General features: G+C 37.2%; 2 protein-coding genes across 8 annotated transcripts; both read right to left on the bottom strand.

Moving 5' to 3' along the window:
- Window positions 1-278: 278 nt before the first annotated feature.
- LOC110731306 (transcription termination factor MTERF9, chloroplastic-like) lies at window positions 279-24,009 on the bottom strand. Of its 7 annotated transcripts, none has more exons than XR_002513278.1 (4): window positions 22,683-24,009; window positions 20,686-22,102; window positions 20,158-20,290; window positions 19,521-20,031 (listed from the first exon to the last, which is right to left on the bottom strand). XR_002513278.1 is itself a non-coding variant. In XM_021911158.1 (3 exons), exons 1-3 carry the CDS (start codon window positions 23,936-23,938, stop codon window positions 771-773), a joined length of 1,221 nt encoding a protein of 406 aa, XP_021766850.1. In that variant the 5' UTR covers window positions 23,939-24,009; the 3' UTR covers window positions 279-770. The 7 variants fall into 7 exon arrangements, 1 of the variants encoding a protein (XP_021766850.1); XR_002513280.1 differs by having other exon boundaries at window positions 22,018-22,102; XM_021911158.1 differs by lacking the exons at window positions 19,521-20,031; window positions 20,158-20,290; window positions 20,686-22,102 and adding exons at window positions 279-809; window positions 2,487-2,559 and having other exon boundaries at window positions 22,830-24,009.
- LOC110731333 (transcription termination factor MTERF9, chloroplastic-like) lies at window positions 8,245-9,949 on the bottom strand. The gene has a single exon (XM_021911187.1). It carries the CDS (start codon window positions 9,914-9,916, stop codon window positions 8,717-8,719), a length of 1,200 nt encoding a protein of 399 aa, XP_021766879.1. The 5' UTR covers window positions 9,917-9,949; the 3' UTR covers window positions 8,245-8,716.
- Window positions 24,010-25,802: the final 1,793 nt, after the last annotated feature.

Raw genomic sequence — 25,802 nt, 5'->3', positions numbered from 1 at the left:
CAGATTAACGAGTAGAAATCATATAACAATTGATTTAACCTACACTTGTAGTTATTTAAGAGGAAATAATAGTTAGTAATCCTAAGTTGGTATATCAGATTATCAAGGGTATATTGTTGATCATTTCATCAATGCGATATGCGAAGTATGATTTGCATCATAAATAGCAAAATTCATAGTTAATTAAAACCAACCTTGCACAGCATTAAACCTACAACAAATCAATTGCATTAAAAAAACTAGTATAAAGTAACATCCATAGAGATAACCAAAGGATCTGCACATGAGAAAATTCTACCATCACGATAAGCCAAAATAGAAGTAATATACCATCCATTACACAAAATAAGATAAAAGTTTAGAAGTGTTCTAAGCCTTCATATTTGTTACACTTACGAGGATCAACAGCTCAAGACAATTTCTTACCCCAGTTGCTTATAAAATCCATTGAGTCCCCCACATTTCATACACAAAATTATCCATGCTTGAGTGGAAGGAGTTGGCCTCTCCTCAACATACTTAAATGATACTTACCATTCAAATCACTATAAGAACCACATCCATATCATCACGAGTGGCCTTGGTAGCATCACATACCTCTTCCCATTAATCTAATCTTTATCATCCAAAGCAATAAAGGAATCTGTTACCTGAGTAAGTTGTTTTGAGACCATAGACTGACCATTATATGTTCTAATTTTTTGTAGGTTAAACGACTTCCGTGTCCAAAACAGCAATAGTGTATCAGCTGAGTATCCTATCATGGAGCTTCATGCCTTTAACCTGCTTCCTCTAATAGAGTGATCTTTCTGCAAAAGCAACCCAATCCAAAGTTTTTATTATTGTCTTTGGCCTCTTTGCAATTATAAATGTTAAGATCACTACATTCATTTTCAATGGTAAATAAATTTCAGAAATCCAGCAGTGCCTTTATTTATACACCAGTTCATATGCAACTCCAAAAGGCTGGACTCGAATTCAGTATTGCAAAATTCAAACTTTTAATAGTGAAGTTCATGAATTATCCTTTTACAGAAAAAAAAAAAAAAGGACTCAAAAATAACTGCTTAAACAAATTTACAAATCTACAAAAATAAAACTTAGTCACTTTTTTTTTTACTTCAGAATCCTACAAATTCATCATTAACAAATGTCCTATTTAACTACTAATCATATACTCCATAATCCATATGATGTTGTCAGTCTTGTGACCACCCTGTTAGAATTGTCCAGAGTAAGCCTAAATTTTCGATAAACTTAGCAAATGGATCTTACTAAAAACCTCTTACTTTAAAAAGACCCAACAAAAAAAAGTTTATCATGCCCTTGACTTCTTAAGCGACACTTATATCTACTGCTTAGTAGTAGTAATGACCAAGTATTATAAAATAACGAATTTGAGTATATTATACTGGAATGTAACAACTTAAAGGTATTTGAGTGTTCTTGATTCTATTGAATAATAAAACTAGTTGCATGACCAAATGGTAATAAGTAAAAACATCAAACACGTTTTATTTTAAGCAGCTTCCACCCTATGACATGGTGATGTTTGTGAAACGAGTCGATAACTATTGATTGCATGACAAACTGTTAATACTCAGTAATTATTATTGATTTTAAGTCTCCAAGAGCCTAGATGATTAAATATATAGAAAATATAACAAGGGTGGTAACAAGACTCACAACAGCATTAATAAGAGAAGAGACCGACACTGCAGCTTACCATGTTTTTGCAGTTTTGAATATAAATAGGCATCTACAAAAAAGCGACTGTATTTTTAAAACAATGGTAAGAAATATTATTTGAGACGAGAAAAAAACAAATTAAAGCTACATATTATTTAACAATTTATCATACATTCCATATTTAGTCCACAGTAACACATACATCCCATTCATATCAAAATTTACAAACTTAATTAAGGCACCAAATGCATAAAGATCATCACTCCAAGGGCAGAAAAATTATGGACTGATCAAACCAAAAGTTTCTGCAAAATTTACACAGTCTAAATCCTATGACATAGCTATCCTACAATCATAAGAGAACTGATTGCACTATAGAATTAATCAAGATCAACACTACTCAAAAGATGAGCACTGCATTCAATAGACTATATAAGATATAATTCATATCGTACTAATGCTGAAATAAAGTATTCAAAAGCCTAAATACAAGGACTGCACTACTGCTGCCAGGAACTCAATGATAGACACAATAATAAATCAGAGATGATCGCAACATCATTATGTATATGAACAAAATTGCGTACAATAACAGGCCCATTGCAATGTTTTCAAATCCCGTAAAACTACTAAACTATTTAGGCTACTTGGACAGAGTTTCAATGTAAGAGGAAGTCAGAGACTTAGAGGTGCTGCCACTAGAAAAAGAACAGAAGCAGTATACTTATGCACCAACTAACATCAAGCAACACTAGAATTAGATAAAACCTTTAAGATTGGCTTTTGGACATTCTTACATTGAGCGACTCCACTGAAGAACCAGTCAGTTGAGCATAAACTTCATGGACTTCCTCAAATGGTAGAACAAACCTTCTATCCTTAAAAGCCCTTTCTCCTTCAAAATATGTAAGACTCGATGTCTTAGCAATAATCTCTTATTCATGCTATACGTGAATAGAAGAGTCTGCATTGCTAAATAATCGGGCTTGTAACCCAGTTGGTTCATCAGATAAGAAGAAGAAGAAGAAGAAGAAGAAGAAGAAGAAGAAGAAGAAGAAGAAGAAGAAGAAAAAAGAAGAAGAAGAAGAAGAAGAAAGAAGAAGAAGAAGAAGAGAAGAAGAAGAAGAAGAAGAAGAAGAAGAAGAAGAAGAAGAAGAAGAAGAAGAAGAAGAAGAAGAAGAAGAAGAAGAAGAAGAAGAAGAAGAAGAAGAAGAAGAAGAAGAAGAAGAAGAAGAAGAAGAAGAAGAAGAAGAAGAAGAAGAAGAAGAAGAAGAAGAAGAAGAAGAAGAAGAAGAAGAAGAAGAAGAAGAAGAAGAAGAAGAAAGAAGAAGAAGAAGAAGAAGAAGAAGAAGAAGAAGAAGAAGAAGAAGAAGAAGAAGAAGAAGAAGAAGAAGAAGAAGAAGAAAGAAGAAGAAGAAGAAGAAGAAGAAGAAGAAGAAGAAGAAGAAGAAGAAGAAGAAGAAGAAGAAGAAGAAGAAGAAGAAAGAAGAAGAAGAAGAAGAAGAAGAAGAAGAAGAAGAAGAAGAAGAAGAAGAAGAAGAAGAAGAAGAAGAAGAAGAAGAAGAAGAAGAAGAAGAAAGAAGAAGAAGAAGAAGAAGAAGAAGAAGAAGAAAGAAGAAGAAGAAGAAGAAGAAGAAGAAGAAGAAGAAGAAGAAGAAGAAGAAGAAGAAGAAGAAGAAGAAGAAAAGAAGAAGAAGAAGAAGGGTTACCATGATTAGTAAGAGAAGTTGATGTTGAGTAAAACAATGGATGGCGCAGGAAGAAGCAGAGGCTTCGGACGCCATAGGAGCAGCTCCCAAGCTTCAACATTTGCATGTGTGTTTGGTTGGGCAGCCCCTCAAATTCTATTACGGGAGTATTGGGGTAAGGCCGTAAGGGTGCGTTTTTCTCGATTTATTATCCCGGTCAAAGAAGTGCACTTATAAAATAATAATAATAATATAACTTTGTCTGTTTTTGAGATAATAAAAAAAAATAAAAAAAAGTAAAAAATAGAGGCTAACTTCAAACACAAATACTATACCAACAACCTAAACTTGTAATTTAAGAAGCTTAATAGAGCTTAGATCTAGACTAGAAGTATATCAGAGAAAATAAGTACATATCATGGCAACTCTCCAAGATTATTAGGTCATATATTTGCCCACATATGTTAAGTTAAGGTAATGCATTAATGCATGACATTCTCAACTCGGTTAAAGTCAACCTTTGCATTGAAACACATTTCTAATCCAAATTATCATTTCAAAAGCGATTAATTACTATTCTCCTCTCAAATCTCGTGCACTTGAGGAGTGAATAATGAGAATAAATTTATACAAAATATGTAAATTTGTAAGGAACGTACTTCGTATTATGTAAACACTTTATACCCTTAGTAATACTTGCTAACCCTCCCTTTCTTTTCTCAATGAATTTTTATAATCATCCATCACTACTTTAGGTTTTTATACTAGTGACTATGAACATTTATCAAGAAATCACAGTTTTGAAGATAAGATTACATTTCCATAATTGTGATGATATTTAGAAAAAAATCACACTCGAAATTATACTTACAAGCTATTATTACCTCCTACCAAATGGGTTAAATTTCTTTCTCAAAAATGAAATATTAAGATGAACATTAGAAATAACCTAAAGTCAACAATGCATATCAAAGACTAGGGACCTTCAAAGATTTATCAAGAATCTATAGAACTTGACCATGCTGAGAATTAACTTAGGAGTCGACCTTAAACAAAGAAAGAGGTTGAATAGATTTAACAGCCACAAGATGGAAAGACACAGGTCCCAATTGCCAAACATGGTAAAGAAAAATAAAGAGCAAAGTTCATTTCAGATATAAGCCTGTCTTTTTCTTCTTAACACTAGCTTCCCACATTCATAGTATTAATAACAAGCTTTTGGAGAGCCTCCCTGATAAGCACCAGTAGAGATGACCAATACAAGCTCACTTTTACGGTTAAACACCAACATGAGTTAAAATTAGTGTTCATTCCCGTTAATTCACCCTAGAATCCATAACATGTGAATTGGTTATCGAACACACCTCAGCCTCGAAACAAAAAAGCTTTTCGAGTCATCCTCTTCAACTGTGAATCTGTATCATCAATTATGTAGGACTTGCTTCTTGATTAGCTGCATAATCAAAACCCCACACTGGTTGGCATTCAAATCAGCGTCGTCTAACACAATAACATTTCTTAATAACTATACCCATCGATTCTGTAGGAGCTCAGGTGATTCTATAGTTTTACCTTCAAGCTAAGATTAAATTTGTAAAACTATGACAATAATATTCTACCAACATATAAAAACTTAAGTATATAAATGTTTGATACTTTGCATAGCATAAAAATGTGTCAAAATGCAACTTAGAGGCCAACCATAACAATTACTCTGAAAACAATGAAGTTATAATCTAATCCCTTATATATACACCATATGTAGTAATGTAGTATGCCTTAATTACAATTTAACACATCTTCAGTTTTGCCAGCTAGGCGACTAAATTACTCTGTTCATCACAGTCCTTACACCAATTACACTTTGCAGGAGAGAATTTTTAGTGCCACTTAGAAAAAGAAATCTCATTATTTTCCACAATTTTCACAACAATATATAATTGTAAGTAAAACTAAAAATTAACAAATACCTGAGTAAGCAATAGCTAAATCAAACCCGGAAGCCCAACTCTGCTTCCGAAATCAACAAGACTAACACTTTCACACAAAGAGCCGCAATGTGAAGTGTAAGATTCTGTAATGAATTGAGCTTATTGCTAACTTAACTCAGACAAATAATGCTAGGAACCAACAAAGCTGACAGCTCTAACAATGGCAGAAAATTAATAAGAAGATGATGATTATATCGATTAGATGAGAATTACAGAAAATCAAATCATATTAATAGCCTCAGCAACAGTAATCCTAATCCAACTCTTGAGTGGGCCAAAACTGAAAGCGAGCTGCAGCGAGAATTTCATACCAACTGTAATGAACTGAGATTATTGCTAACTTAACTGATGCAAACAACAGGAATATAGAGATGAAAAGATTGATTCACTTGTGTGAGCTATATAATCTGACTTTTTTTGCAAGTTGAGTAAATATGAAGAATTAATAAAGATTAAAGCTTTACTGTTGATTGATAATGGTGGAATAATTACAAATGATGGGGTTAATAGCTTGAGGCTATTACTCTCAAACAGTGAGTTTAGCTCACAACTCTCTAACAATGGCTTGAGGCCATAACTCTCTCTAGGCTACCTTAATAAATTTGAAAATCGTTTTGATGAAAATAACAATATTGACATTGCCTGATACCTTATGCACTGGACTAATATCAAGCAGCATTAGAATGTAACAACACCTTTAAGATTGGCTTTTGCATCTTCCTACATTGAGCGACTCCACAGTAGAACCTGTCAGTTGAGCATAAACTTCATGGACTTCCTCAAATGGCAGAACAAACCTTTTCAAGAACACAGATTCGGACAAGGAAATAGCAGAAGAAAGAAGATAATCCTTCCTTATAGCCCTTTCTCCTTCAAAATCTGTAAGACTCGATGTCTTGGCAATAATCTCTTCTCCATGCTACATATGAATAATTAAGTCTGCATTGCTAAATAATTGGGCTTGTAACCCATTTGGTTCATCAAATAGCCTAGTCTTTCCTTGATCCTCGCCTCTGAACTAGTGAAACACAAAGGATTTAGCCTCATCAATTTAATGATGTCAGACTGAGTCCATCCAAAACTCTTAAATACTCAAGTTAAAATTAGTGTTATCATAACATGTGAATTGGCCATCAAACACACCTCTGGCTCGAAACAAAAAGGCTTTTCAAGTCACCCACTTCAACTGTGCGTCTGTATCAACTTTAGATGCAGGAGTTGCTTCGGCTCAGAAAAAGACAATATCACACATTCAAGATTATGAGTCTTTGTGGCTGTGATGAAAATCAGAACAGCTGCAGCACCAAATCCCATATTAAAAAGTGAGCCAAACAGGCGGGACACCTTTGTAAAAAGATACTCAAGTTGGTGCGCTTAGCCAATTAAATCAAGTCCACAATTAAGCACACCTTTGCTCCCAAGCTTATGATAGAAATTCTGCAGATAGGAACCGTAAAAGTCTTGAGCTGACGTTGGTATGATTACTATGATAGTCATTAAGCAGAAAACATGCGGATTGCTGATTTGACATCAATGTTTTGCTTAACAATAGTACTACAGAGTACAGAAGCATACATCTAAGAAAACAATTTTAAATTTCTAACCCCTAACAATACATCACTGACATGATCAAGAATCAAGACTTGCAACAAACTTAACTCCCAACCTCCCCCTCCCCCCCCCCCCCCCCTAAAAAAGCAATTAAAGTTTTGCCATACATTCCAGAATTTACATAGATTTACCTATTATCATAATTTGCACATATATTGAAAATTAATATAGATTCACCAGTCCATAATCTCACAGAAATGAAGATATAAAACAAAATTATTCCAATAATTTTTATTTATTTGCAATCAATCTATCATAGACAATCTTACAATACAGATTCCAAAACTAACATCAGTAACACAAAGTTCCATAATTAAACTATAGAGTACTTCATATATAAATTCATTTAAATCAAACCAATTTATATACGAAGTAGAATGTTATAGAATGGGATAGGGTGGAAGTTATGTATCCCCACCCCCCTTTTTCACACACACACACACATGACCTATGTGCCCCATTGACTTCCCTACAAGATATTAGGGAGGACTAATACTAGTCACAAATCACGAGACGAACGATGCAACCAATAGGACCTATATATATATATATATATATATATATATATATATATATATATATATATATATATATGTGTGTATATGTGGTACAATCGTTCATTAAGGTTCCGTTTGTTTTGGTGGAAACCATTTTTCTTCTATAAAGAAGGTATGCTACATTTTTTTTTACTCCATACTTCACTATTTTTCTCTCCTCCATTCCTCCCATCCCATTTACTCTCCTTGTATGTTTTAGGAAAACTTTTTTCACAATCATATTTTCCGTTGAAAATTGTTTTTTTTTTAAAATGTTCCCCATCAAAACAAACAGAGGCTAAAAGTCTTTAAAAGCCTACATGTAAAGACTAAGCTACTGCTACCAGAAACTCCAATATATAAATAGCAAATAAAACAGAGTTGGTAACAACATCATTATGTACAAGAAGACACCATACTGCAGTGCAGCATGCCATGTTTCCATTTCTTAAAACTAATTAATTCAGCTACTTCACAGAGTTTCAATATTGACAGGAGTCAAAGGTGCTGCCACTAGAAAGAGAACAAAAGCAGTATAGGATTCACAAGTTGATAAATGCCATTGTCTGCGGTTTCGAGATTTGCTAAGCTGATACACAAAATTTGAATTGGATTCAAATCACACAAAAGTATCTAGAAGAAAGCTATGTTACTCTTTCTTGTAACATCATAGCACTGCAACTAGAGAAAAGTTTTTCGATAAAAGGTATATACTAGTAGGGAAAAGAGAACGGAAAATAAGAAATATCAAATATGTAACTCGTATTAATAATAAATCGACACTAACATCCACCAAGAAATACATATGGGAATATTGAAATACCCATCACAGTCCACATATCATGATATCAAAGAATTTGCTTATAGGGATACATATGGGAATACCAAATACAAAGAGTTCTGTAGTCCAAACCTTCAAAAAATAATTTCTGAATCAAACCCTGTTTTTTTTTTAAAACTTGAAACTTTACTTCTACTCGTTGCAAAGCAACAAAGTAACGGCATTGCAATCAAACCTTCCCAATCACAATGGCCTACAAACTTTCCTAGTTCGTTTCCAAAAGGTATTACATTTACTTCAAACAAGGAAATGATTTTGCGAGAATATTGAAAGTTGTTTTGATGAACATAACAAAATTCACATTGCCTGATACCTTATGCACTGACTAACATCAAGCAGCATTCGAATTTGGTGACACCTTTAAGATTGGCTTTTGGATCTACCTACATTGAGCGAGTCCAATGTAGAACCTATCAGTTGGGCATAAACTTCATGGACTTCCTCAAATGGCAGAACAAACCTTTTTAAGAACACAGACTCAGAGTAGGAAACAGCAGAAGAAAGAAGATAATCCATCCTTATAAGACCTTTCTCCTGCAAAATCTGTAAGACTCGATGTCTTGGCAATAATCTCTTCTCTTTGCTACACATGAATAGTATAGGCTGCGTTGCTAAATAATTGGGCTTGTAACCCATTTGGTTCATCAGATAGCCTAGTCTTTCCTTGATCCTCGCCTCTGAACTAGTGAAACACAAAGGATTTAGCCTGATCAATTTCATGATATCAGACTGAGTCCATCCAAAACTCTTAAATACTTCGCATTTATCCTTGATATTCTTCTCACCACAGGAAAGCAGAAAATTGACACCATAAAAGAACATTGAAGAGTCTCGAGGAATCCCTAACTGCAGTTCCACCTTAATTAAGGTATCTCGAAGTAAATCAGTTTTCACTATAAAAGAATTAGGCCGCCGAAGAATGTGTTTCTGGATTGTGTCACTAGAAATGCCACAATACTTTTGCAATAGTTCAACATTGGGAATGAAATAATTAGCAGTGCATTGAAGGTTCCGAGTTACTTTCTTGAGAATTGTAACAACATTCTCATCACTACCCAAAACATTCTTAAGAGCATGAATTGTAGGACCCAAACGTTGGCGCAATATTATAGGATTTCTAAGAATAGTTTGAATTACATCAGACTCAGACATACCCAGATCATTAAATAGCTGAATTTTAGGTTTTAGGGTTTTATGAGCCCTAGAAACTAAATACCGGGGTTCACAAATAATGATTTTCTGAATATGAGATTGCTGAAACCCAAGTTGTTTAAAGAATTGAATAACAGAATCAGCATTTTCAAAGAAATTGAATTCAGCAGCCTTGTTCGTCTCTCCCGCTTTCCGTGTTTTAGTGAGCTTAGCGGAAATGGAGAGAGATTGTTGATTGGAGAAACCCAGATTATCAACTAAGAAATTCGATAATGAGATAGAGAATGAAGAAGAAGAAGAAGGGTTACCATGATTAGTAAGAGAAGTTGATGTTGAGTAAAACAATGGATGGCGCAGGAAGAAGCAGAGGCTTCGGACGCCATAGGAGCAGCTCCCAAGCTTCAACATTTGCACGTGTTTGGTTGGGCAGCCTCTCAAGGAATAAAGGGTGTGTTGTTTATATGTATCATTTGACTTTTTTTTGTATCATTTGTCTTCCATCCACTTCAATACTAGGATGTTTTTTCAAAGTGAGCCAATTTTGACAAATATTAACCAAAATGGTTGCGTGGCAAAAGTATTTACCAAACTAAGCTTCCAGGCTAAAACGATGTCTCGGTCAGCGTTTTATGCCTGGGTTTTTTTAAAAAAAAATCAACCTAAAAACGCTGTCTGGGACAGCGTCTTTGTTGTTGACCTTTTTTTTTAAATTTTTGTAATTGCCTTTTATTTATAAAAATGGTTTTAAAAAACAAAAACAGTTATACCAAAGACGCTGTCCCAGACAGCGCTTTATGTACAAACTTCCTTGTACCTAAAACGCTGTCTCAGACAGCGTCTTATTTTCAACCTAAAACGCTGTCTGGGACAACGTTTCTCTGCTGGTGTGCAAAACAGCAGCAGAATCAGCCTTTTGCCACTGATCTGCCACTTTCTTCTGCCCCCACCCACCACCCCCTGCCATGATTCTTGCCACCACAATCAACCAACAACCCCCACCATCGACCACCATCTGCCACCACTTTTGACCTCCAACAACACTTCAACCAGCTCCACCACCAACCCCAACCATTCAACAACCGTCGATAACCACCCACCACAACCAACAACACTAAAACCACCATGAACAACCACATTAACCACCACGGGCCATCCTTTCTTCCCCATTTTCGACTATGGATTCCAAATGTCTGTTGTTTAATGTACATTAGCCCTGAAGGATCTATTTTGACTGACATAAATCCGATTTGGATAAATAAGCAAACAAAACTTCAAAACACAAACAGATTCATTCAACCAGCATGTCTTATATTGATAATGCAATCGTTATATACAGCATTCCAGGAAAAAGGACAAAACAATGATACAATACGTTCACTACTCATCAATTTGGTGTAACCCTTCCCTAGCCTCACTGTCGTCCCTTCGTCTTGGACGACGCCGAGTGTAATGGTGAATGGTGGTGAATGGGTTCCGGCGCGGGGGGGGGGGGTGAGCTGGCTGGACGATGCGTCCTCCTGGGTTCTGAAGGGTGCAGAACTGTGGAAGATGTACTCCTCTGCCTCTGTGTGCGACGTAGGATCACCTCCACTGCTACTCTGGCCGGGGTCGAACCGCGAATGGATGGAGTGACCATCATCACCGTCCCGCTGTTGGATGAGATGATCGTGACCATGTCTGCGTAAGGAAGTCGCGGACATATCTCGCATCCGCTGGACCTGGGCTCTGGTGGGTTCGTCTGTAAGGGCGAGGGACAGTGCATCATACATCGCCACCATATCCGCCGCCTGTAGTAATCATCGATCAGTCAAGTACATGATATTTAAAAAAGTTAAAAAATGAGGATGATAAGTATAGTAAAAGAAACTCACATATCCGCTAATGACGTCATGTGTCGGGTGGTAATGGGTGGACGGTGGTGTGTAGCTGGGGTTGATGAAACGGCGTGTGATAAGCCTGTACTACACCATGTACGGATCGTCATGATCCATAACGCCCTGCATGGGATAACCCTGAACGACATGACCCAACCGCTGCTCCCATAGCTGAAGATACTGCCAATGCTCCAGTGCCCAGTTTGTCTCCGTCTTTCCCCGACGGTCAATGTCGTGAAGGCGCACGACAGTGTCACAGTTCTGGGGAATAAGTTGCTGCAGTCCGAACTGTCGCATGACGCGGTCAGGTAGGTGACTCTCCACAACCTCGAAACAGATCAGGGGGACCCGAGCACGCCACTCTCCCTGATGCTCCAGTAGATGTGCAGGCATGACATCTACCAACTCCGGTACATACGGCTCCCATGTGATCTGCAATAACACATCCTAAATAAGTTAGTCCACAATCAGTATACACAGTACCTAAATGATTACAAATGTCTTCAGAGTTTGTACCTGATCCTCAGTGAGTCGATCAAGGGCGTCTCGGTAGTATGGGAGACCCGTCGCTGCATGTGCCTGTGTGAGTCTGGGGACCATCCACCTGGGGCAACAAATTTGGTAAGTATGTTTACAAAATGAAATCGTATATGGGAAAAAAATGACAATTGTTACAAATCTGCAACCGTAAGCCTCATCAGCTGCAGGGCGAGGCAGAGCGATGTACGGCTCATACTGGTCATCCTGGTCCTGCTGCCCCGGACGATGTACAGCAGGCCTACCTGGTCTTCCTACGAGGATGTGCTCCCAAGCCCATAGCTTCAATAGCAAAACACAAAACTATGTTAAATATGACATTACTCATTGCATATTTCGCTTGTGATAATATACGTAGTATACCTGAAGCACAAACAGAGGTCCTCCAATCTCGAGCGCACCACTCCGTAAGGCTCTGCAAAGTTGGTGATACAACACCGCCAAAGAGGCACTACCCCAGCTGTATCCACGGATATGCTCCCAGTCGTGGTCTAACAGCTGTAGGTAAATATGCTGCAAGTGGCTCCAGCTCTTGTTGCCGAACAACACGCCGGATATAAGGAAGAACAAGTACGCTCGAGCGTATCTCTGTACTGTGGCGTCATCGGCGTCCGCAGGCAAGCCCTGGAAAGTATCTCGTAACCAGACCGTCCTCAAGGCGGAGCCCCTAACATCGTTGGGACCCGGCTGCACCCCGAGAACCCGCACAACCAATCCAACGGGATCGACTAGAAATAATCCCGTCACCGCAGTCCCCTGTACTGGAAGGCGCGTCAGTATTGCCACGTCCCGCAATGTCACAATCGCCTCCCCAACTGGTAGGTGGAAGGAGTGCGTCTCCTGCCTCCATCTCTCCACTAACACCGTGACAAGGTGTCGGTCGATCTCCCTGAATCCCAAGCGATGTACACCGCCAAAGCCAGCGTACGTCACGTACTCAAGGCAGCGATCATGGACAACCCAGGGGGTCCTGTAGTGCCTGCACTGTAGTGGCTTCGCTACGTCACCCTGAAAACACAGGAGCATTTATAAGTAACAAAAGATAGTACATCAAATAATCCAAAAACGTTAAAGATGAATCATTACCGTCAGGTTCCATACGTCGACGCTCCGATGGGTGTCCTATAGTGTCAGGACAGAAGGGTCAACAGGTCCGGGTGTCCTATCCTGTACGTCCATGATATCTGTTCATTGAAAACGTTACACACCAAACACTAACACAATATATTGAATACTAATTTCGATTGAAAGGCATAAACAGGAAATCTCGAACATCCAACGTACAAAATAAAATTCATCGAATTGAACACAATAACACATAATGTAGAAAATTATAACTGTTTCATCAAAATAACACCACTACATACTACTATATCAAATAACACATATACACTTAGGTCCTATGTTGGTCTAGATGGACAAGTAGTGCGGTTGTGACCTTGCTGGTGACAACGGCTGCATTTGGTTGGGGGCCAGTTGCTTTCATCCATCTCATTGCGTATGCGCTTCGACTTTGGACGACCTTTTCCACGTATCATTGTGCCGTCCGGAATGAGTTTAGGGCCTACGTACTGTGCCCACTGTGCCCAGGTTGTCTCGCAGGGGATCGGCCAGAACTGTGGTGCATAGGTGTTCATGTAGGCGGCCGACTGCAACAGAGGGTCCACCCAAGGCTGTTCTGATAGTGAGTATGTAGCATAGACTGCTAGCACATGAGAACATGGGAGGTGGAATATCTTCGGTTTGTTGCACGTACACGTTCTCAACTGCCAGTTCACCGTATGCTTGTGGCCTCCTTTATTACCAACTCTCTCTCCCCTCTCTATTGTCACTTGGTAAATATGCAATCGTCGGTTATAGGCATCCGCTCTATGATATGTGGCTTTAGCGGTGTTCTTCTCGAGGATGGCAGTGACCTTTGGGGGGTATGGAAGTCCCTGATCAGACCTAGCCTCAGAAGACTCCCTTCTCAAAGTGAAATACTTGTTAACTCTGTGGAAGGTTAACTCGACAAGGGACATAATCGGTAGAAACCGAGCTCCTTTCAGCACATTGTTGAATGTCTCCGAGAAGTTAGTAGTACATATACCATACCTGCGACCACTGTCGTGAAACAGAGACCACATAGGGAACGAGACTTGAGCAATGTACTCAATGGCCTTGGGACAGGCCTCACCAATGAAACACAGATCAGCTTGAAGTTTTCTTTCTTGCCTTTGGTACGCAGCGGCCTTGAACATGTCTCTCATGTCGTTACTTAGCACGTGAGTCTTCAAGTTAGAGGCTATGTGGCGGACACAAAACCTGTGATACGCTCGGGGCTGGGTGAATCCAACATTAGGATCATTCATTTCTGCAATGATCCCAGGATGCCGATCATAAATAACACAAAGGCCATCCCGTTGCGTGACACGATCTCGAATACAACCTAGGAACCAAGACCAGCTGGAAGTGTTTTCCCCTTCAACCACCGCAAATGCAATAGGAAATACTTGGAAGCTTGCATCAACACTCGTAGCAACCAACAGTGTTCCTTTATACTTCCCGTACAAGTGCGTCCCATCGATACAGATAACAGGCATACAATGTTTAAAGCCATCGATACAAGGACCGAAGGCCCAAAACACTCGTTCAAACACTTCCATGTTGCTGTAGTATACACCATCCACTAAAGCTTTGTGTTTCCATACGACACATGTTCCCGGGTTCGACCGTAGGAGTGCTTGCATGAAGTGGGGAAGTCTGCCATATGAACTCTCCCAATCCCCAAATATCTCAGCTATAGCTTTCTCCTTGGCATACCACGCTCGTCGATACGGGACATCGAAATGAAATTGCTTCGAGATCAGTTCCTGTATGAATTCCACTTTCAACGAAGGATCTTTCCGCACAAAGGACTTCACATACTCGGCTATTACGGACGAATCCAAGTGTGGGTGATCATTAGATAGTACTTCACTGACACATGTCTCCCGATGTGGGCCTTTGTACGTGACTATGGTAAAACCACGTGAGTGCTCACTCGATTTGGTACCCCGTAGCATCAACCACATTTCTTCTTGCATCGCAGATGTAGGACACCATCATTCGAGGTCACTGTGGTGTAGAATTGATTCCTCTGAATAGAATACATCTTCACCATTTCTTGAAGCAGTTTCTTGCTCTCAAAATACATTCCCTTCTCAAATTCTCCCCCGGGAACAAAAGAGGTGTGGCTACCCGATTCGGCCCAATACTGATCAACTTCATAGTTCTCGGGTACCTCACTGAACCAAGGTATGGGAGTTATAACCAACGGCTGACCATCTTCCACCTGTGTAGGTTCATCATCCCCCTCTCCGTTCTCGTCCTCATCATCCATTTCCGCATACACATCATACACCGACAATTCATTATTCACAACATCATCAAAATGATTTGGCTCTTCTCGAAACGGTGAACCATCATCACCTTGCATAGGAGAGTAGCTATGCAGTTGCATCGGCGAAGATGCCACGGTGTTCGATGACGACGGAGTAGGCTGGCCGAACACTGTCACGCGTCCCCCCGCATGTACTGGTGAAGCTATATGAGAACTAAAAGGCAAGTGAAATTGGTCGTCCTGCATCATTCGAGTGAAAGAACCCATCCCATATGCATTCGATGGAATGTGGTTTGCGGGCTCTTGGAAGGACGCGGTGTTGTAATCAGAGACATATGTAGCTTGCTGTTCTGCCCGAGTACTTTGTTGGGTACATATAGGCATTGTTTCTACATATATCTCATTGGGAAAACCCTTCATTCCTACCATGCTTCTCAAACCTTTCAAATGTTTGTTCGTAGAGACAGGTAACACTTGCACCCCATGACCAGTATCACACCTCATTTTAAGGTTCAGTTCAACAATCATAGGGTTTGAACCAATACAATTGTGAACCTCATTTATCAGATCAGTCACAGCCATGTTCGGTTCAAGTGTTATAAGGTCCATATTCCCTCCACTGTACTCCACATTTGATCCATTACACAAAATTTCACCTCCCCATCGACATAACAACGCTACATTTTGTCCAGCCATATTCTACATAACAACCAAAACACATTTTACGTAAAGCCGTTAAATCATCCCTAAATCACCACAATCAAACAAAAAAATTTTACATACTATACAAATTAACTACTAAGAACCCCTAAATCACCATTATTACACAACAATGTAGGTAATTACAATTGTTCAAAACCTAATAATTATCAACCATTGTCAACAATTTTCAACAAAACCAACAACAACAATTCAACATTATCCAAACTATTATCAACACTAACAATATCAACACTACCATTATCAACACTAACAATTCAACAATTACCAACACTAATAATTCAACAATACCAACACTAACAATTCAACATTTTTAACACTAACAACTCAACCTCATCAACATTTTAACCCAATTCCAAAAAAATTAGAAATCACCAACATAAACCCTAGAATTTAAAACACAAAGAAAGTTGAATGAATACCTATTTAAGGGTGAGGGAAGTGTATAGTGGGCTACACGGAGGGCGACGGTGGAGGTGGCGGCGCCGACGGCGGTCTATACGGAGGAGCACAAGTATGAGAGAGGGGGGGATTAAGTTAGAGTTTGGGAAAGAAGGGGTTTGAGAATGAAGGAGGAGGAAATGAAAGGATGAAATACGCTGTTGGAGGGAAAAAAAAAACGACAGAAACGCTGTCTCAGACAGCGTTTCATTAATAACCTTAAACGCTGTCTGAGACAGCGTTTATAGTTCCAGAGTTAAACGCTGTCTGGGACAGCGTCTTTGGTATAACTGTTTTTGTTTTTTAAAAACATTTTTATAAATAAAAGGCAATTACAAAAAAAAAAAAAAAAAAAGGTCAACAACAAAGACGCTGTCCCAGACAGCGTTTTTAGGTTGATTTTTTTTTTTAAAAAAAAACCCAGGCATAAAACGCTGACCGAGACAGCGTTTTAGCCTGGAAGCTTAGTTTGGTAAATACTTTTGCCACACAACCATTTTGGTTAATATTTGCCAAAATTGGCTCACTTTGGAAAAACGTCCTTAATACTAGGGAGTCTCTTTAAGGCAAAAGCCTGGTATAAGCACACACAAAGTTTTGATGAATTGACTATTACCTCCGTTTTTTTTATGTGCAACTTTTGTCATTTTAGTCCGCTCACTATTATGTGCAACTTTCTATTTTCTTTCTATTTTTAGTAAACAAAAACCCTGAAAATTACAAATTTACCCTTACTTAAAAATTCAGATTTTCTTAATGTTACCCTTATCTTATTTTAATCACAATAACTTTTTTGTCTAATTTAAAATCATTAACCTAATTTTACTCACCCATTTACTCATCTACCCACCACCCATTCACCCTTTTCATCTCTGCTTCACCCTTTTCATCTTTTCATCTCTTTCACCTTCACCCTCTTCATCACCCTCCTCCCTCAAGACTCACAACCACCGCCCCTACCACCACCATTCTCTCTCCTCCTTCACAAGAGTCCGGCGTTTTGCTCCCTATGACCACGGCTTTCTGCTCCCTATGACCATCGGCTTTCTTTCTTCATCTTTTTTTTCGTTTTTTTTTGGGTGATTTATATTCGAAATTTCTGGGTTTTTTTTCGATTTTCTGAGTTTCAAATTTCTGGGTTTTGATTTTGATTTTCTAGGTTTGGATTTTGATTTTCTGGTTTTTTATTGGAGATGGTGGAATTGTTTCTGATTTGGTTAGTTGCAGAGGCAGGTGGTGGGTTAGATCGGCGGAGGAAGGTTCCGCCATTGTTGTGGGTTTTGATGAGCTTGAGGTTTGATGGTATGATGTGATCTCGAGGTTCAATGAAAAATAGGGTACTTTTGACTGCTGTGAATTTGATTTTACTGCCAAATGCACCCAAATTTTACCCCCAATTTTTTATTGAATACCAATAAATTCAAATTAGGGCTTGTAAATTTCTGGGTTTTGATTTCGATTTCCTGAGTTTTGATTTTGATTTTCTGGGTTTGGATTTTGATTTTCTGGTTTTTGATTTTCGAGAGGTGGGTTTGGGTGGTGGGGTGGTCTGGGTTAGAGGTGGGTTTGGGTGGTGGGGTGGTTTGGGGGTGGGTTTGGGTGGTGGGGTGGTCTGGGTTAGGGTTGGGTCTTGGTGGCGTGGGTGGTGGGGTGGTCTGGGTAGGGTAGGGTCTTGGTGGCGTGGGTGGTTGGGTCTAGGTGGTCTGGGTTAGATCTGGGTTTTTTGGGTAGGGAGGGAACTGAAAAAAGAGGGAAAGACGTGAGGGTGGTGGTGGTTTCGTGGGGTTGGCTGTGGTGGTGGTTTTGTGGGGGTGGTAGTGGTGGTGGTGAAGCCGGCGACGGTGGTGGCTGGTCTTGGTGGTGGTAGTGGGTGGTTTGATTAATTATCCAAACATTCTCTCTCCACGTTAATTACATACTCCTATAATATATTAATCACCATTATACTTTCTTAATCTTTGCCCTTCAATCTTTTGCCTCGTGAATCGTTTTATGTGCCAAAGTTGCTCATAAAAAAAACGGAGGTAGTATTAGATTGGGTATCCAAAAACAACAATGCATATCAAAGACGAGGAGTTGAGGACCTTTGATGATCTATTAAGAATGTTATGGCTATACAGATTTCAACCATGCTAGTCAATCTTAAGCAAAAAAAAAGACATGCAACAAAATTAACTCCCATATCACAAGAAAATAGTTAAAATACAGACTATAAAAAGTACGAGTGATAAAGTACTACATATATTGCAATCCAAGCATTAAAGGTAAAAATATTGAAATTATTTTTACTGAATTGGAATTATTTTTACAGAAGTTAAATTATTTTTACTTAATTGAAATAAATTTATTGAAATAAAATTAATTTTAGTCTTTCTCTATTTTAATTTTTTTTAGAGTTACTGATTTTTACGGAACTAAAATTATTTTTTAATGAACTGAATTTATATTTACTGAAATGAACTGAAATTTTTTTTTTTTTTATGGTGAACTGAACAGGACCTAAAATTAGTAATTGAAACTATAAAATATTAAAATTTATAGTACAATAATTTACAACACTAAAACTTTTCTAAGAAAATATTAAAGTTAGAAAGCTAAAAATACAATCTAAAATCATACTTACAAGATCAATATCTATTCGTAATGGAGCACGATACTTTGTACAAAAAAAATTGATTCTTTGCTGATCTTTTAAGTATGACCTAAGAGTAAATCCCACTAATTCACATGCAAACCCACTAAATGAGCTATCTCTAGTTAAAAATCCATGAACTTACTTACTTCCAATGCACTTTGTTCTTGGAACTTACTCCACCAATTTGGAAGAATTTAGGAGGCGATTCAATAATACATTTACAACGCCTCAAGATTACTAATTCAAGAGCTGATACCAGTCAATTACAGTAACAAATTGAAACATAATTCACCAATTCCCTCGATTTAGAGGTCATACAAACATCCTCCATAACACTTTCTGATTCAAACAAGATAACTCCCAAAATTCAGCTAATTGTCGGACAATTATATTTCCTAATCTCTCAACTTTTAATGATTTCAAGTAATTAAACACACCAATTAATTTACAACATCATTCTCTGACTCTCTGCTACTCTTTCCCATTTCAAGATTACTGATTCAAGAGCTGATACCAGTCAATTACAACTTCAAATTAAAAACATATAGATATATATCACCAATTACCTCAGTTTAGAGGTCATACAAACATCCTCTATAACACTTCTGATTCAAACATAATAACTCCCAAAATTCAGCTAATTTGTCAGACAATCATACTTCCTAATCTCTCAACTTTAAATGATTTCAAGAAATCAAACACAAAAATTAATATAATTATTTGAACACCAACTCCGTCTGCATGCAAACTGATCTTTGAAATAGACTTTGCTGCTTTCTCCATCTTGGAATTCTACCTCATTTCAACGTACTTTTTTTCCTGTCTTCAGCGAATCCTCCACCAGTACGATTTTCAATTTATCTTTCACACTAAAAATTTCCAATAAAATCCTTTGAATCTCTTTCCTCATCTTTGTAATACACTTTCATATCTTGATGATGCAACCCAATTGGTACTGCCAGCATTAAGAGAGAATTTAACTTAAATCATGTCATTCATCTGAAAGTTTTAGCTGAAAGGAAAGCAAATAAACACGTACTCTAGACAGCAGAAAGGAACATATCAAGCACATTGAGCACACCTTTAGACAACACAAACACGTATACTGATCCTATCGAGCACATTGATCACACCTTCCCTCTTTTCCAGAATGTGTTGCGTTCCCAAACAGATACTTTCTTTGCCACATTCCTACTTCAATCTCCTACATAAATCTTATGGGAAAAACAGAAAGCTTCAGGTTAATTATTAGAGGAATCGTAGGGAAAACAGAAAGCTTCAGGCTAAACAACAATATAATACAATAGAGAAGCCCCAAATTCATCAATTTCACAAAATTAAGCTAAGCAACAAAAAATACTAGGGGAAAATGGAAAGCTTCAGGTTAAATAAAAATCTAAAATAATAAATAAATTAAATAAAAATGTTTAAAACATCACACCAATTAAAAAATAATTCTATCAACATTTGTGACCCTAGCAATTATTTCGGCATAATTAACTTCTAAATAGATTTAAATGAATCTCTTCTCTTTTCCACACCAACATAACATCATTTCAAATAATTTACTCTCCTAAATGGCTAATATCAAAACTAACAAAATTGATACCTTAATTTTCTCAAATAGCAGCCTTAGCAAGGAGCTTCTTGATTAGAAGCATAATTAAGCTTAAGCATGCATTTCAGCCAATTGATAAACAGAAGCAAGACTAGCATAAAACTCAATGCCACACAGATTAATTGAACAACTAAAATCATTTTTATCATCTAAAAAACCAGCCTTTTTAACTATTTTCTTCATCAATAACATACAATTCCCAACAACCAAATGGAGACATATATTGAAGATTTAATTCATAAAAAATATTAATTCTCTCTTGAAAGAAGAAAGTTGCCAAGATTGCAACTCCCCATCTTTGGTCAATTTCCTTTCTTGACCTACCAATCCTTGAACCCTTGTCCTTTTGCAACCAAGTAAATGATTATGCCAACAAGAAACAAGTAAATGATTGCAACTCCCCATCTACCCATATGCATTTAAAAGTAATTTTTCAAACACATTTAGAGGATTAGCCTCAAGGAAGTAGCAAATAACAGTAGAGTTTACTTCCTTATCAATATCTTCCACCTCAACTTTAGCTAAATTATCTTATCCTGTGTTCTCAGAAAATTTATGCAAATAAACATCTAAATTCATATTACCACAACAAATTTCAAATCAGCAAAAACAGGAGAAACAGAGTTGTGATCCATCTTATCAACCTGTCAATGAACTGATTTCGTCATCTTTATCGGCTGGGATAGCCATAAAGGCAGCATATTCCACCAATTTGACAGCAAGCCATAGTCGTAATCATAAGGCATACCTCCTTCACAATCATAAGTAGAATCTATTTACACAATAGTTACTTGGGACTAATACCAATCCCAAGATAAACTCTGCAATCAATAGAACTATACAGCATCTATATGGTACCAACATTGTTTTTAAGTCTTCAAAAGCCTACTTATAATGATTGAGGTGCTGCTACGGTGCTACCAGAAACTCTAAGACATAGATAGGAAGTAAAACAGAATCGGTCACAAAATCATTATGCAGAAGAAGACACCGTACTGCAGCCTTCAATGTTATCCAATTGTCAAAAATACTAAATTAATTCTGCTCACAGAATTTCAATACTAGCATGAAGCCAAAGGTGTTGTCACTAGAAAAAAGAACAGAAGTGGTCTAGGTTTTGCAAGATTATTGCCATTGTCAGCAGTTTCAAAATTTGCTAACCTGACTTTCAAAAATTGAATTGCATTTTAATATCCCAAAAGCATAAAGAAGAAAACTACTCTTTCTTGTAACATCACAGTACTGCAACTAGTGCAAAGTTTTTCGCTATAATTTATAATACTGGTAGGAGGGAAAAGAGAGCAGTGAATGAGAGATACGTACCTCGTCTTAATTATAAATCGACACCAACTTCCACCAAGAAATGTCCATCACTCCATCACAGTCCACAGACCATAGTAATCATTTACTGTTAAAATATAGAACCTATTTACATAGGTAATGATCTCAAAGGTTTTGCATAAAGGGGATGCATATGGGAAAAACCAAATACAAAGAATTTCTTAAGTCCAAAGTCCAAACCTTTAAGAACAAAAATCTCTAAGAAAGCCATTTAAATACTTTCTTTGTTCTTTTATAGTTGACACATGTTGAATTTTAACACCATTTACAAACTCTTCTTAAACTAAGTTTGTGATTTATAGTTATGAGGGGTCCTGTTATAACCGTCTCAATGTTTGTCTTTATAATATCAACTTTTAAAAAATTATATTAGTTGATAATTAGAGATATTAATCATTGAAATTGTACATTGGCAAACATGAAAGAAGAAACAGTCAACTTAAAACGAAAGAAGGTAATTATTTAAATATGGAGATTAAATTTAACTTCTACTCATTGCAAAGCAACTAAAATATGGCATTGCAAACCTTCGCAATTACAGTGGTTTACAACCTTTCCTGGTTCATTTTCAACAGGTATGAAGGCCACTCAGGACAAGGAAATGATATTGCACGAATATTAATAACGAAGTTAACATTGCCTGATACCTTATGCACTGACTAACATCAAGCAGCATTAGAATTTGATGACACCTTTAAGATTGGCTTTTGCATCTTCTTACATTGAGCGACTCCACAGTAGAACCTGTCAGTTGAGCATAAACTTCATGGACTTCCTCAAATGGCAGAACAAACCTTCTCAAGAACACAGACTCAGACAAGGAAACAGCAGAAGAAAAAACATAATCCATCCTTAAAAGTCCTTTCTCCTTCAAAATCTGTAAGACTTGATGCCTTGGCAATAATCTCTTCTTCATGCTACACGTGAAGAAATTAGCCCGCATTGCTAAATAATCAGGCTTGTAACCCAGTTGGTTCATCAGATAGCCAAGTCTTTCCTTGATACTCGCCTCTGAACTAGTGAAACACATAGGATTTCCCCTGATCAATTTCATAACATCAGATTGAGTCCATCCAAAACTCATAAATACTTTACATTTATCCTTGATATTCTTCTCACCACAGAAAAGCCAAATATGGACACCATACAAGAACATTGAAGAGTCTCGAGGAATCCCTAACTGCAGTTCCACCTTAATTAAGGTATCTCGAAGTAAATCAGTTTTCACTATAAAAGAATTAGGCTGCCGAAGAATGTGTTTCTGGATTTTATCACTAGAAATGCCACAATACTTTTGCAATAGTTCAACATTGGGAATCAAATAACTAGCAGTGCAGTTAAGGTTCCGAGTTGATTTCTTGAGAATTGTAACAACATTCTCATCACTACCCAAAACATTCTTAAGAGCATGAATTGCAGGACCCCAACGTTGGCGCAATATCATAGGATTTCTAACAATAGTTTGAATTACATCAGACTCAGACATACCCAGATCATTAAAAAGCTGAATTTTAGGTTTTAGGGTTTTATGAACCCTACAAACTAAAACCCGGGGTTCACGACTAATGATTTTCTGAATATGAGATTGCTGAAACCCAATTTGTTTGAAGAATTGAACAACAGAATTAACTTTTTCAAAGAAATTGAAATCAATAGCCTTGCTCGTCTCTCCCGCTTTCCATGATTTAGTGAGCTTAGCGGAAATGGAGAGAGATTGTTGATTGGAGAAACCCAGATTATCAACTAAGAAATTCGCTAATGAGGTAGAGAATGAAGAAGAAGAAGAAGAAGAAGAAGGTTTACCATGATTAGGAAGAGAAGTTGATGTTGAGTAAAACAATGGATGGCGCAGGAAGAAGCAGAGGCTTCGGACGCCATAGGAGCAGCTCCCAAGCTTCAACATTTGCACATCTTTTGGTTGGGCAGCCTCTCAAGGAATAATAAAGGGTGTGTTGTTTAAGTTAAGGTAATGCATTAATGCATGACTTTCTCAACTCTCCAAGATTATAAAGCTATATATTTGCCCACATATGTTAAGTAAGATAATGCATTAATGCATGACATTCTCAACTCGGTTAAAGTCAACATTTGCGTTGAAATACATTTCTAATTCAAATTATCATTTCAAAAGCGATTAATTACTATTCTCCTCTTAAATCTCATGCACTTGAGGAGTGAATAATGAGAATAAATTTATGGGAAATATGTAAAATTGTATGGAATGTACTTTGTATTATGTATACACTTTATACCCTTGGTAATACTCGTACTTGCTAATCCTCCTTTTTTTTTTCTCAATTAATTTTTATAATCATCCATCACTACTTTAGGTTTTTATATTGGTGACTATGAACATTTATCAAGAAATCACAAGTTTGAAAATAAGATTACATTTCCATAATTGTGATGATATTTATAAAAAATCACACTCAAAATCATACTTATAAGCTATTATTGCTATTATTACCTCCTACCAAATGGGTTAAATTTCTTTCTCAAAAATGAGTATTAAGATGAATATTGGAAATAACCTAAAGTCAACAATGCATATCAAATACTAGGGAATTTCAAAGATTTATCAAGAATCTATAGACCTCCATCAAGATGAGAATTAACCCGGAGTCGACCTTAAGCAAAGAAAGAGGTTGAATAGAGTTAACATCCACAAGATGGAAAGACAGAGGTCCCAATTGCCAAGGGATTTGTTAAACATCGCCCGCAAATTACCATATAAAGCCCACAAATATGACTTGGTGTGACTTTATTGCCCTTTTCCTTTTAAAAAAAAAAACACTCTCTACTTCTCTCTAAAAAAAATCAGAAAATCTACCTCTCTTAAAAAAATTAATTACGACAACGTCGAGGCGGCAAGGGAAGGAGGTGGCGGCGGCGACGGCGGAGGAAAGGCGGCGACCTGGTGGCAAGGTAATTATTTAATTATTTTTTTTAAAAAAAAAAAAATAAGACGGTGGCGCGTGGTGGGGCGTCAGTTCCGGCCACCAAAGCCGGTGGGGTGGCGTCTGGCTAGGAAGCCCAGCCACCGGCGCAGGCGTCCAAACCAGAAGCCAGCCCATTGGCTGTGGCGCCCAGATCTGGCGCTTGTGCCAATGGGTGGGCGTCCACTTCAGGCGCCTGCCCACTGGCTACAGCTGCCGGAGCTGGCGCCACCGCCAGTGGGTGGGCGTCCTGGCCAGGCGCCACCGCCAGTGGGTGGGCGTCCTGGCCAGGCGCCCGCCCCTTTTTTTTTCTTTTTTTGTTTTTGTTTTTTTCGGTTTTGTTTTTTTTTTTGTTTTTTTTTTGTTTTTGTTTTTTTTGTTTTTTTTTTTTTATTTTGCAAAATCAGAAATTTAGTTTTATTTAAAATAATTTTGTTTTATGTCTAATTTTTTTTGTTAATGTGTTTTATTTTTTAAAAAATATTTATCAACTTTATGTGTTTTTTTTTATAAATCGTGTATATTTTATTTTTATAAAATCAGATTTTTTTTTTTTGTGTTTATGTTTTATTTTTTTTATGTTTGATGTTTAAACATTTTTTATGCCTTAATTGATGTAGTATGTGGAAATTGTTTGTGTTAATGTGTAATTGTTTTTTTATTTAAAATGTGTAATACATTAGGGTATTATGTGTGTATTTGTGTATGTGTAATATATTTGTTTTTTATTTTTTATGTTTAATTATTTGAAATAATTTTTATTTTTTTTGGAAAATATAAATTTTGTAATATATTAGGGTATTATGTGTGTATTTGTGTATGCCGTATAAT

This window comes from Chenopodium quinoa, unplaced genomic scaffold (assembly GCF_001683475.1).
Source record: "Chenopodium quinoa cultivar QQ74 unplaced genomic scaffold, ASM168347v1, whole genome shotgun sequence".
In the NCBI taxonomy this organism is placed as follows: domain Eukaryota; kingdom Viridiplantae; phylum Streptophyta; class Magnoliopsida; order Caryophyllales; family Amaranthaceae; genus Chenopodium; species Chenopodium quinoa.
This window is presented reverse-complemented; position numbering and strand designations above follow the sequence as displayed.

Bases quoted from the DNA above. Each gene is read 5' to 3' on its own strand.
- LOC110731333 (XM_021911187.1), bottom strand. From the start codon at position 9,916: ATGTTGAAGCTTGGGAGCTGCTCCTATGGCGTCCGAAGCCTCTGCTTC.
- LOC110731306 (XM_021911158.1), bottom strand. From the start codon at position 23,938: ATGTTGAAGCTTGGGAGCTGCTCCTATGGCGTCCGAAGCCTCTGCTTC. The intron at 2,560-22,829 runs GTTTGTTCTGCC...TAAGGATAGAAG, and splicing joins GAGTCTGTGTTCTTGAGAAG to GTTTGTTCTACCATTTGAGG. The intron at 810-2,486 runs GTAAGAATGTCC...TTGCTTTTGCAG, and splicing joins CTTCAGTGGAGTCGCTCAAT to AAAGATCACTCTATTAGAGG.